Raw genomic sequence first — 12,749 nt, 5'->3', positions numbered from 1 at the left:
CACTGATCGGCTCGTTAGCCGTTTGGGCGTTCGGTCATGTCTCTGTCACGCACTGTTGGCAAGTACTAGTCATGTACTGGCTCTATTACGCACTGTTGGCAGGTACTGGGCATGCACCGGCCCCTAAATGTACCTGAACCTGCTCCACTGTTGGTCAAGTTTGGTCTTGAAAAAACTCACACTCGGTGCCGTCACAACACTTTCGGGCAGATTGTTCCAAGAGTTCACAACTCTCACTCCGAAAAAGTTTGTCCTCAAAGACGGAGGAAACATAAAAGTTATCTAGGCAGATACAGTAGGGGATTCAAAATTTTCTCAACATAATATATAAGGTGACCATCACTCACCTTAAGCCTGAAACAGACAAGACCAAGGGTGACAGGGAGGATGAGCTCAAAGCGCTGGTCAGCCTTCACATAGTCCTCAAATTGGTGTGCCAAACCAATCTGAAATATCCACACAATCAATCACTCCTTAAAAGACTTCCTGTCAGAGAAGTGAATCCAAACCATGACTTCACCAAACATCAAACATAAAAAGCTATGTGTGGATAAACGATGACATTCATCACAATGAAAAGCTTTTAATATGTGGATGAAACATAAGTCTGCCCAATAGATCTGTGACTTGTACCAACTACAGTACATTATTTTTGTTTCATGTGGCTGAATGACTCACTGCATGTCAGTTGGGCCTTAACCCCTTGTGTAAGAGGGTCTTTCTTTGCAGAATAAAACTGCCGGCATTAGCCAAATAAGATGTACCAAAGTGGCATCCTTGTAGTGAAGGGGTTAGTAGAGATAGTTTATTTATATGGTTGCTGCCTACCATTCCTTGTTCACTTAACTTATCCTCATACAAGTGCTACAACCACATAATCACACAGCTTCAACACTCCACTTTGTTGCAATAAAGTAATGGAGTTTCATTACTAGAACTGGAAATCTCAATTATGTTACCATACTAAATCCATTAAGTGAGGCAGCCCTTACCTACCTCTGCCACATAAACATGCTGTATCTAAAGTCCAATCTGAAACTCTGTCTATATTCCACTTTGACGCAAGAGAAATCCATAATGGGAAAAGGGAAGAAGTGTATTGTACTGTACCTGCTTTCTGATGTGTGCTTGGAATCCCTGTTTGCCATACAGTCTCATTACAAACCACAGCTTGAGAGAGCGGAAGCGGCGACCCAGTGGGATCTGCCAGTGCTGTGGTGAGAGAGGGGACTGGTCAGGCTAGTTGTTGTTGTGATATGTTAGTAACATTAATCAATCACTTCTGTAGTGGGAGAGGGAGACTGGTCAGGTTAGTTGCCAATGTGTTGCATTAATGAAAAATGTGAACTCTTGGAATAACCTACCACAGTCTCCACAGTGTTGTGATGGCACTGAGTGTAAATTCATTTAAGACCAGACTTGACTAATACTGGCACAAGTTCACTTACATTTTCAAGTCAGTGTATGCCCAATACAGTACTTGCCAGTATGTAACAGAGACCTGACTAACTGTCTAAGCCAGGGGTCACCAAACTACGGCCCGCGGGCCGGATCCCAAGTCCTTCCCCGGCTCGTGGTAGCTCCGCCTATTCTCTGATGTTACCAGAGCTTTCGTTCTGGCTTGCAAGTATTGAACAGAACGATTATGCGGCCCGCGCTCGTCATTCTTTCAGTTATCCGGCCCACTGTGAAAAAAGTTTGGTGACCCCTGGTCTAAGCGAAGAGGATAAAGTAAAGTAATATTGAGTAAAGTAGTGAAGATGGTCTGTCAGTTCTGTGGTGAGATGAAAGTGGGTGAGGTCTCAATTCTGCTGGTGTAAGGGTCAGCATGCTCGCCTCGCAAGCGAGTGGACCCGGGTTCAATCCCCAGAAAGGGTAAAACTATGGGCGAGTTTCTAAATGCCATTTGCCTCTGTCTACCCAGCAGCAATTGGGGTCCTGGATGTTAATCGATTTGCGGATCATGTTCCGGGGTAATGGTTAGCCTGTGTTGTTGGCGAGTTGTCCAGTCTTCTTGGACTGCTCGACACTGGGTCGTGCAACTTGTTAACTTAGGGTGTGGTTGTTGTGTTGGCAACAGCTTCTACACCTTTAATAAATTCACACTTAGGTGGCCCTAGGGCCGGCCATCCTCGATTTCGAGGGGCATCCATTATTATTATACATTATTTGTAATACAGTTTCTCCTCGACTTACGACAACCCGGACAAACGACGGCCATGGTCGTATAAAATATTTTTCATATTACGTATTTTCGAGTCCCGACATTAGTGATCGCGCTGTGTACTGACAAAATTTTCGTTTGTAATTCCCTTTAAAATGGTTGGCAAGTGTTAAAGTGAGAGTTCTCGTGGTGCTGAGAAGAAAAAGAGACACCCATTTTAGAATTTCTATGTACTGTACTGTATTATTTTCGCCTTTTCGATTTACGACCAATTCGACTTACGACCTGGTCGTTGGGACGGAACCCCGTCGTAAGTCGAGGAGAGACTGTACAATGAAAAAGAAAACAATTGTAAGTTATTTTACAGTGTGTAAATACTGTATATGAGTATTTAATTTTGTACATCATTATATTCAAAACGAAAATGAAAGAATGTCATTAAGGCTGTGTGAACAATAATGTAATAATTTTCTTCATTGGGGAGAGATAGAGCAAAGAGACAAAAATATTATCAACCTCAACATAAGAGAAAAAGGGTTATTGATTTCATTGTGTAGGAGTGGCACTTGAGGCTACTGATAGATAAGATAACACCTGAGTCTACTGACCTAAAACATCTGAAGCTACTGACCCAGAACACAACTGAGACAAAATTTTCGAATACAGTATTTGTACAGAGACTCTAGAGACTCTGAACCGGTTACATACTCCTAATGAAGTGAGGAGGCAATGGAGAAAAGGAGAATAAGCCCTGCCCCCTCAGTATCACACTAAAGAATGAGAACAAAAGTGGAATCTCATTTGGCAAGCAAAAAACGTAACAGGGAACATAACATTGAACATTTCAGACCATATACATAAGCCTGGACAGTACAGGCTGCTGACCTATAACACAACCCCTGAGGCTACTGACCTATAACACAACCCCTGAGGCTACTGACTGCAACACGCTGCAGTGTTTCTGAACCTGCCCACAACCCCTGAGGCTACTGACCTGTAACACAACCCCTGAGGCTGCACGGCCTGCAACACAGCCCCTGAGGCTACTGACCTGCCTTTGCCTAACCCCTGAGGCTACTGACCTGCCCACAACTGGGCTACGGCCTATAACACAACCCCTGAGGCTACTGACCTATAACACAACCCCTGAGGCTACTGACCTATAACACAACCCCTGAGGCTACTGACCTATAACACAACCCCTGAGGCTACTGACCTATAACACAACCCCTGAGGCTACTGACCTATAACACAACCCCTGAGGCTACTGACCTATAACACAACCTGAGGCTACTGACCTACACAACCCCTGAGGCTACTGAGCCTATAACACAACCCCTGAGGCTACTGACCTATAACACAACCCTGAGGCTACTGACCTATAACACAACCCCTGAGGCACGCCTTACCCCTGAGGCTGACCTATAACACAACCCCTGAGGCTACTGACCTATAACACAACCCCTGAGGCTACTGACCTATAACACAACCCTGGGGCTACTGACCTATACAACACAGGCTGCTCCAACCCCTGGCTACTGACCTTAACACCCCTGAGGCTACTGACCTATAACACAACCCCTGAGGCTACTGACCTATAACACAACCCTGAGGCTGCTGACCTATAACACAACCCCTAGGCTACTGACCTGTATAACCCCTGAGGCTACTGACCTATAACACAACCCCTGAGGCTACTGACCTATAACACAACCCTGAGGCTACTGACCTATAACACAACCCCTAGGCTACTGACCTATAACACAACCCCTGAGGCTACTGACCTATAACACAACCCCTGAGGCTACTGACCTATAACACAACCCCTGAGGCCTGCCTATAACCACCCTGGGGCTACTGACCTATAACACAACCCTGAGGCTACTGACCTATAACACAACCCCTGAGGCTACTGACCTATAACACAACCCTGAGGCTACTGACCTATAACACAACCCCTGAGGCTACTGACTATAACACAATCCCCTGAGGCTACTGACCTATAACACAACCCCTGAGGCTACTGACCTATAACACCCTGAGGCTACTGACCTATAACACAACCCTGAGGCTACTGACCTATAACACAACCCCTGAGGCTACTGACCTATAACACAACCCCTGAGGCTACTGACCTATAACACAACCCCTGAAGCTACTGATCTATAACACAACCCCAGGGCTACTGACCTGTAACACAACCCCTGAGGCTACTGACCTATAACACAACCCTGAGGCTACTGACCTGCTTACAACCCCAGGCTGCTGACCCTGTAACCCCTGAGCTCTGCCTATAACACAACCCCTGAGGCTACTGACCTATAACACAACCTTACTGTCCTGAGGCTGCTGACCTATAACACCCTGAGGCTACTGCCTATAACACCCTGAGGCTACTGACCTTAACACCCCTGAGGCTGCTGACCTATAACACAACCCCTGAGGCTACTGACCTATAACACAAACCCTGAACTGACCTGTACACAACCCCTGAGGCTACTGACCTACAACACAACCTGAGCTGCTGACCTATAGCTCTGACCTATCAACCCCTGAGGCTACTGCCTATAACACAACCCCTGAGGCTACTGACCTATAACACAACCCCTGAGGCTACTGACCTATAACAACCCCTGAGGCTACTGACCTATAACACAACCCCTGAGGCTGCTGACCTATAACACAAACCCTGAGGCTGCTGACCTGCTTGCCCAAACCCCTGAGGCTACTGACCTATAACACAACCCCTGAGGCTACTGACCTATAACACAACCCCTGAGGCCTGACCTATAACCCCTGAGGCTGACCTATAACACAACCCCTGAGGCTGCTGACTGGGCTGCTGACCTATAACACAACCCCTGAGGCTACTCCTATAACACAACCCCTGAGGCTACTGACCTATAACACAACCCCTGAGGCTGCTGACCTACCGCTCTTAACCCCTGGGCTCACCTATAACACAACCCCTGAGGCTACTGACCTATAACACAACCCCTGAGGCTGCTGACCTATAACACAACCCCTGAGGCTGCTGACCTATAACACAACCCCTGAGGCTGCTGACCTATAACACAACCCCTGAGGCTACTGACCTATAACACAACCCCTGAGGCTACTGACCTATAACACAACCCCTGAGGCTACTGACCTATAACACAACCCCTGAGGCTACTGACCTATCACAACCCCTGAGGCTACTGACCTATAACACAACCCCTGAGGCTATGTGACCTATAACACAACCCCTGAGGCTATGTGACCTATACACAACCCCTGAGGCTATTGACCTGCACACAACCCTGAGGCTACTGACCTAGAACACAACCCCTGAGGCTGCTGACCTATAACACAACCCCTGAGGCTACTGACCTATAACACAACCCCTGAGGCTACTGACCTATAACACAACCCCTGAGGCTATGTGACCTATAACACAACCCCTGAGGCTACTGACCTAAACACAACCCTGAGGCTATGCCTATAACACAATCCCTGAGGCTATGTGACCTATAACACAATCCCTGAGGCTATGTGACCTATAACACATCCCCTGAGGCTACTGATCAATAACACCTGAGGCTACTGACCCTGTAGTCTGGTGCCAGGCCCTGTTTGTCATGTTTCAGGTACAGAGGGTCAACATTGAAGGCATCCACAAGATCATTGGCATTCTTTACCCTGAAAAATATACAGTACTGTAAATTATATACATGTATATATGAAGATATTGATTATTTTTGTTCAATGCAGAATGTGACGCTTAGCTTTTAACCTAGGTATGTTAATGCCTAGCAATAATTCGCCAGACCAACATACAGGCAATTAAAACATCTAATAATTACTTAATAAGTAATATTAGGAGGACACGTCGCTACCTGGCATTTAATTGCAATTGTCAGAACCCCCCCCTCGTCCCCCATCGCACGCACTGCCACCTTTATCTCTTGCCTAGCGATTCAGCAATGATGATGATGGTCTTATATACAGGTACAGTAGTGTAAAAAATTCAGGTATCTAATTAGGTAGCAGTGACGTCATCAGAGGTAAGATTATTGCCAGATGCAACAGACAGTATTAAAATTGTCATATTTCATAATTTTTAATTGATTTATTATGCCAAAACTATACCATATTTGTTTTTCTATGTTTTCTCATTCATGTTATGGGATGGACCAACAATAACAATGACAAACTATGAGTAGAGTTGCCCTTTCAGGCTTTGGCACATGGACGTCTGATCTCTCGTGAAGCCTTAAATCTATATACTGTACTGTACTGTACCATTAAGTTTGCAACCCATTAATATTATTCTGCTGTTAATTTGTCCTTCAATCCATTAGTTCTATAATCCATTGACCCTATATGCCATTTATCCATCAATCAAGAATTCCTAGTTATCCCCCCTAATTTACCAACCCTTCCATCCATCAACTCTTCAGTGGTTCACTCACCACATGGCAGAACAGTCAAAGGTGACGAGTAGCCACTTGTGAGGGTTGAAGTTGAAGCTCTGGGCCAACTCTACCCCATCCATCAGGTAGCGGTACTCCTCACACACCATCGCTGCCCCTGATATATCAAGGGTGTGAGTTAAGGGCAGATCAAAGGTGTGAGTTAAGGGCAGATCAAGGGTGTGAGTTAAGGGCAGATCAAGGGTGTGAGTTAAGGGCAGATCAAAGGTGTGAGTTAAGGGCAGATCAAGGGTGTGAGTGGGGCAGCTCAAAGGTGTGAGTTAAGGGCAGATCAAGGGTGTGAGTTAAGGGCAGCTCAAAGGTGTGAGTTAAGGGCAGATCAAGGGTGTGAGTTAAGGGCAGATCAAGGGTGTGAGTTAAGGGCAGCTCAAAGGTGTGAGTTAAGGGCAGATCAAGGGTGTGAGTTAAGGGCAGATCAAGGGTGTGAGTAGATGACAGATACTTGAGTAGATGACAGATACTTGAGTGGATGACAGATACTTGAGTAGATGACAGATACTTGAGTAGATGACAGATACTTGAGTAGATGAGAGGAACTTGAGTAGATGACAGATACTTGAGTAGATGACAGATACTTGAGTAGATGACAGATACTTGAGTAGATGACAGATACTTGAGTAGATGAGAGGAACTTGAGTAGATGACAGATACTTGAGTGGATGACAGATACTTGAGTAGATGAGAGGGACTTGAGTAAATGACAGGGACTTGAGTAAATGACAGGGACTTGAGTAGATGACAGATTGAGTAGATGACAGATACTTGAGTAGATGACAGATACTTGAGTAGATGACAGATACTTGAGTAGATGACAGATACTTGAGTAGATGACAGATACTTGAGTAGATGAGAGGGACTTGAGTAAATGACAGGGACTTGAGTAAATGACAGGGACTTGAGTAAATGACATGGATGTACATAAATGAGAGGGACTTGAGTAGATGAGAGGGACTTGAGTAGGTGACATGGACTTGAGTATATGAAAGGGACGTGAGTAAATGAGAGGGACTTGAGTAGATGAGAGGGACTTGAGTAGATCACATACCAGCATAAGCAGCGTCCACATGCAGCCACAGATCAAACTCTTGAGTGACCTCCCCCAACTCCCGCAAGTTGTCGAAAGAACAGACAGAAGTGGCCCTGCGTTCCCACCACCTGTGTCATGGTGATGGTGGCAGTAATAGTGGTGATATTTGCCGTAAACCTTCCTGACGTGTGTGTGTATGTGTGTGTGTCCAGCGGTAGCACATGCTTTCAGAGAGCATCTCGAACATGGGCTGATAAACAACCTGACAACAAATAACCCAAATCCCAGTGCCGAATGGGAAATTCTGGACACCTTCGTGACAAAAACCTGCAGAGAGACCCTTGGCCAGATCGAAAGAATACACCAGGACTGGTTTGATGAAAATGACCTGGCAATCAATGTACTCGTCGATGATAAACGTGCTGCTTTAACTGACTGGCAGAACAACCCCCAATCTCGGACTAAACCCGATACCTTCCCCAAGAAGAAAGTGGCGGCCCAACGGGAACTTCGCAATCTAAAGAACGAATGGTTTAAAAATAAAGCATATGAAACACAAAAATTTCCAAATCAGCACAAGATGCGGGAACTTTTCAATTCCACTAAAACATTTTATGGGCCAATCACTCGTGGCGCAGCCCCCCTCCGCTCATCCGACGGTAACTCCATAATTAAAGACAATGAAGGCCTCCTTCAGCGCTGGAAAGAGGACTACCATTCACTGCACAGCCGAAACACTGATGTGGATGTCCTGACTACCCAGCAGGTCCCTCAGCATCCAGAGCTGACCCACCTCAGCTATCCTCCATCCCTGGATGAGGTATCTAATGCCATCAAACAGATGAAAAATAACAAAGCTTCAGGGAATGATGGAATCCCAGCAGAGGTGCATAAAGCAGGAGGATCTCTGCTTACCAGCCGTCTCCACTCTCTCCTGGAGAATATGGGAAAAGGAGGAAATCCCCTAAGCTCTTAAAGATGCCTCCATCGTCAATATTTATAAGAAGAAGGGAGACCGGTCAGACTGCGGCAACTACCGCAGGATCTCGCTGCTGTCCGTAGCTGGCAAGATTATCACTCGAGTCCTCCTAAACAGACTTTTCCCGAGGCGTAAGACTTCCTCCCAGAAGCTCAATGTGGCTTTAGACCATCATGGGCACCACTGATCTTTGCTGCCCGACAGATACAGGAAAAGTGAAGAGAACACCGTCATGACCTGAACATGGCTTTCATCGACCTAACCAAGGCCTTTGACTTGGTCAACAGGGAAGCCCTCTGGTGGACCCTCAGCCGTTTTGGCTGCCCACCAAAATTCATTGCCATTGTGAGGCAACTCCACGATGGCATGAACGGCAGTGTCCTGCACAATGGCACCCAGTCTGAGTTCTTCCCCATCCAAACGGGGATTAAACAAGGGTGTGTACTGGCACCAACTCTCTTTTCCATTTTCTTGGCCGCCTTCCTTACTTGTGCCAGCGCCAATTTAGCCGGTCGGGTGGACATCGAGTACCAGATGAAGGGTCTTTTCAACATAAGACGACTCCAGGCAGGAACAAAGGTGTCGACAGCTTCCATTACTGAGCCTCAGTATGCATTCGACCTCACCCTTATTGCTCTCACTGAACACCTATGCAGAAGCGTATGCACACTTCGGCCTTGAGGTAAATGCACATAAGACTCAGATTCTCTTTCAGCCTGCCCCTGGTTCAGCCACACCTCCACCATCCATCCAGCTTAACGGTACTACCCTCTCTAATGATACCCACTTTCGGTATCTCGGCTTCACCTGTCCACCACTGCAGACATTGATGACGAGATTCAGCACCGGATCAGATGTGCATCTCAAGCCTTTGGCAGACTCCAAAACCGTGTCTTCAGCTGTAGGGAGCTGAGATTATCTACAAATTTACACGTATATCGAGCAGTAGTCCTCCCCACCTTGCTATATGGCAGTGAGACATGGGTCACATACAGGAGGTACCCCAAGGCACTTGAAAACTTTCACCAACGTAGTCTACGCTCCATCCTCCGAGTTCGCTGGGAAGACAAGAGAATAAATTCCAATATTCTTGCTGACACCAACTGAAGAAGCATCGAGGCTACCATTATCCATGAACAACTATGCTGGACTGGCCACGTTACCCACATGGACGACAGTAAGGCTGGCGGGCAATTGATAATGTATAAGGATAGTCTTAAGACAAACATGAAAAAGTGCCAAATCGACCCTCTCACCTGGGAGACGATTACTCCACACCGTAATGCTTGGAGGATCACCACACAAGACGATGTCAATACTTTCGAGTTAGCCCGACTGCAAAACGAGGCAGACAAGCGCCAACGCCTAAAAGATGCTGCCACCGCCCCTCCCGCACTCGATGAAGCTCCCACATGTGCAACATCTGTGATCGACATTGCCGGTCCCGTATCGGCCTCTTTAGTCACCTCAGAACTCACCAACCTAAGTGACATCCTTAATAACTCATACCATTGTAACAGCTGGATGATCGTCATACTCAATTCCGAGTGACAGCAAAGTAGTAAGTAGTAATAATAATAATAATAATAATTAACGGTTTATTGAAAGAGCTTGGCAGCCAGAAGGCTGAAAATATACAGTTACATATTTGGGGAATGGGTTACGAATTACAAATAATATACAAGTAACATAAGTGACACAAATAAGACATATAATAACTAGATGGGGAAAAGCTCAAACTACAGTTCATTTCCAACATAGTGACAGTGCAGAGGAGTAGCAGAGTGTTTGCACAGGAGTGGAGCGCTGGTTTATACAAGTTATTGATAATTTTTACAATGGTTGGGACTGGGCTGTTCTTACCAGCGATCAGTTCGTGCACGTATGGGCTGGATGCGGTTGTGGTGTCGAACAGCAATTCTCGGGTGAGGAATCTCAGGTGGTTGTAGGAGCCGGTGTCGAGGATTGTGCAGAAGCTTCTCACCAAATTTGCAAATGAGGTCGTCGTGATGGTCAGTGAGAGCCGAGAGGGTCAGTGTGTTGAGCGCTTCTTGATATGTGGAGTAGGAAGGGAAGAGAATAATCTTGCATGCCCTCTTTTGCACTTTTTCTAGGTGTTTATGTTGTGTGGCATTTAGGGAGGAAGACCAGGTAGGGGAGGCATAGGTGAGCTTAAGTAAGGAATGTTGTGTAAACACTGGAGGAGCTCTGTGTGTGTGAACCCGAGGACTTGAGTCGGCGGAGGGAGGTGGAGACGGAAACCGGGAGGATTTGATAACTTCACCGACGTGTGGTCAATTTAGTTTGTTGTCTATGGTGACGCCGAGGAGCTTCGTGGAATCTACAACCTGGAGTGTGTTCGGACCCAGAGTAATGGAAGGAGGTGGGACAATGTCGGAGGAGAGGTTGATGTGCATAACCATGGTCTTGGTATGGTTGATGGTGACATGGTTGTTGGTGGCCCAGTTTTGGAGACTGTTCAATAAATCCTGAAGGGCGGTATAGTTGGGAGCAGAATTGTTGACGCTGATCCCAATGGTGGAGTCGTCGACATATTTCCAGCGAGCAGGGTTTCTCTTAGGGCATCATTGATGAGCATAAGGAAGCAGAGTGGTCCCATCTTGGTGCCTTGGGGGACGCCACAGGTGAGTGACTGAGAGGTGGGAGACAGCCCCTGGAAGCGTACAGCTTGGCGTCGGTCACTGGAGGAAGTCTGTAAGCCATGGTATAAGACTTCCGGAAGCCCGAGGTCAATAGCTATTGATGATTATATTGTGAAATGACTAGGGGTCGAACGCTTCTTTAGTGAAATCAATGAAGGCGACAGTTACAGACGTTTTTTTCCTCGAGATGGCGGTATATGTAATCGAGAAAGCTGACAAGACAGTGAGTGGTGGAGGAAGTTTTCATGTTGCCAAATTGCTGAAGGTCTACGACTCCTGCAATATCAGCATAAGCCCAGTCGAACACAAAACTTTCACAGATTAGGCTGGGTATTGGGGTGATTGCAATAGGTCGTAGCTGATTTAAGGATTGTGGGCTGGTTGACTTGGGCACTGGTGATACATAAGAGGTCTTCCAGTCAGCTGGGCATCTGGCTTGACTGAGAGAAGCATTGATGATGGAGCATAGGGGTTTAGCAAGCTCCTGGGAGAACTCCTTGAAGAGTTTCATTGGTAAGTCAATGGGGGTGGTAGAGCGTTTTAATTTTAGTTTGTCCAAGCGTTTTGCTACTTCAAATTCTTCTACTAAGTCAGTGGGAAGGGGGGCTGGTAGGTAAGCAGGGAGAGTGGTTGTGTCAAGCCCGGGGAGCGTCTGGCATATAGTAGCGAAATGGTTGTTTGTTTGTTCAGCTGCGTCAACATTAGTGAGATGGCTAAGGAAGGGGAGGGGGTGTGTCTTATTGTTTAGTCCACAGAGTTCTTTAAGCTTATCATACCATTGACTGATGTTGGTCTGCTTCAGGTGTTGTAATTTGGTTGGGTAGTGGGACTTCTTTGCAGTGCGTATTTCGCGGATGACTCGGTTGCGAAGGGACCTGTAGCGGATGTGGTCATTGAGATGAAAGGCTCTGTCTCTCTGTTGCATAAGTCTTTTGATCCGAGGTGTGATCCAGGGCAAGTCAGCTGGGTGAGATCTGACGGACTTCTCGGGGAAGAAGTGGTGGTGAGCTTCCGTGGTGGTGTTGGTATAATTTATCCATTTGGTTTCCACGTCATCCACGCTAAGTATCACCAGTGCCCAAGTCAACCAGCCCACAATCCTTAAATCAGCTACGACCTATTGCAATCACCCCAATACCCAGCCTAATCTGTGAAAGTTTTGTGTTCGACTGGGCTTATGCTGATATTGCAGGAGTCGTAGACCCTCAGCAATTTGGTAACATGAAAACTTCCTCCACCACTCACTGTCTTGTCAGCTTTCTCGATTACATATACCGCCATCTCGAGAAACGAAAAACGTCTGTAGCTGTCGCCTTCATTGATTTCCCTTCAGACGGCCTGATCGCCACAATATAATCATCAACCAGCTAACCCGACCTCAGGCTTCGGAAGTCTTATACCATAGCCCCACAGACTTCCTCAGTGACCGACGCCAAGCTGC

General features: G+C 46.6%; 1 protein-coding gene across 1 annotated transcript in view; it reads right to left on the bottom strand.

The window, feature by feature from the left end:
- Positions 1-12,749, bottom strand: part of LOC121860753 (aromatic-L-amino-acid decarboxylase-like) — a 48,170-nt gene that overhangs the window by 13,021 nt on the left and 22,400 nt on the right. Inside the window, exons 9-13 of the mRNA XM_042358098.1 lie at positions 7,685-7,779; positions 6,619-6,736; positions 5,755-5,845; positions 1,111-1,212; positions 348-446 (exon numbers count right to left, since the gene is read on the bottom strand). Of these exons, the coding sequence (XP_042214032.1) occupies positions 348-446; positions 1,111-1,212; positions 5,755-5,845; positions 6,619-6,736; positions 7,685-7,779 (505 nt within the window). The remainder of the gene's footprint in view (positions 1-347; positions 447-1,110; positions 1,213-5,754; positions 5,846-6,618; positions 6,737-7,684; positions 7,780-12,749) is intronic.

This window comes from Homarus americanus, unplaced genomic scaffold (genome assembly GCF_018991925.1).
Source record: "Homarus americanus isolate GMGI-L3 unplaced genomic scaffold, GMGI_Hamer_2.0 scaffold23617, whole genome shotgun sequence".
NCBI classification, from domain to species: domain Eukaryota; kingdom Metazoa; phylum Arthropoda; class Malacostraca; order Decapoda; family Nephropidae; genus Homarus; species Homarus americanus.
This window is presented reverse-complemented; position numbering and strand designations above follow the sequence as displayed.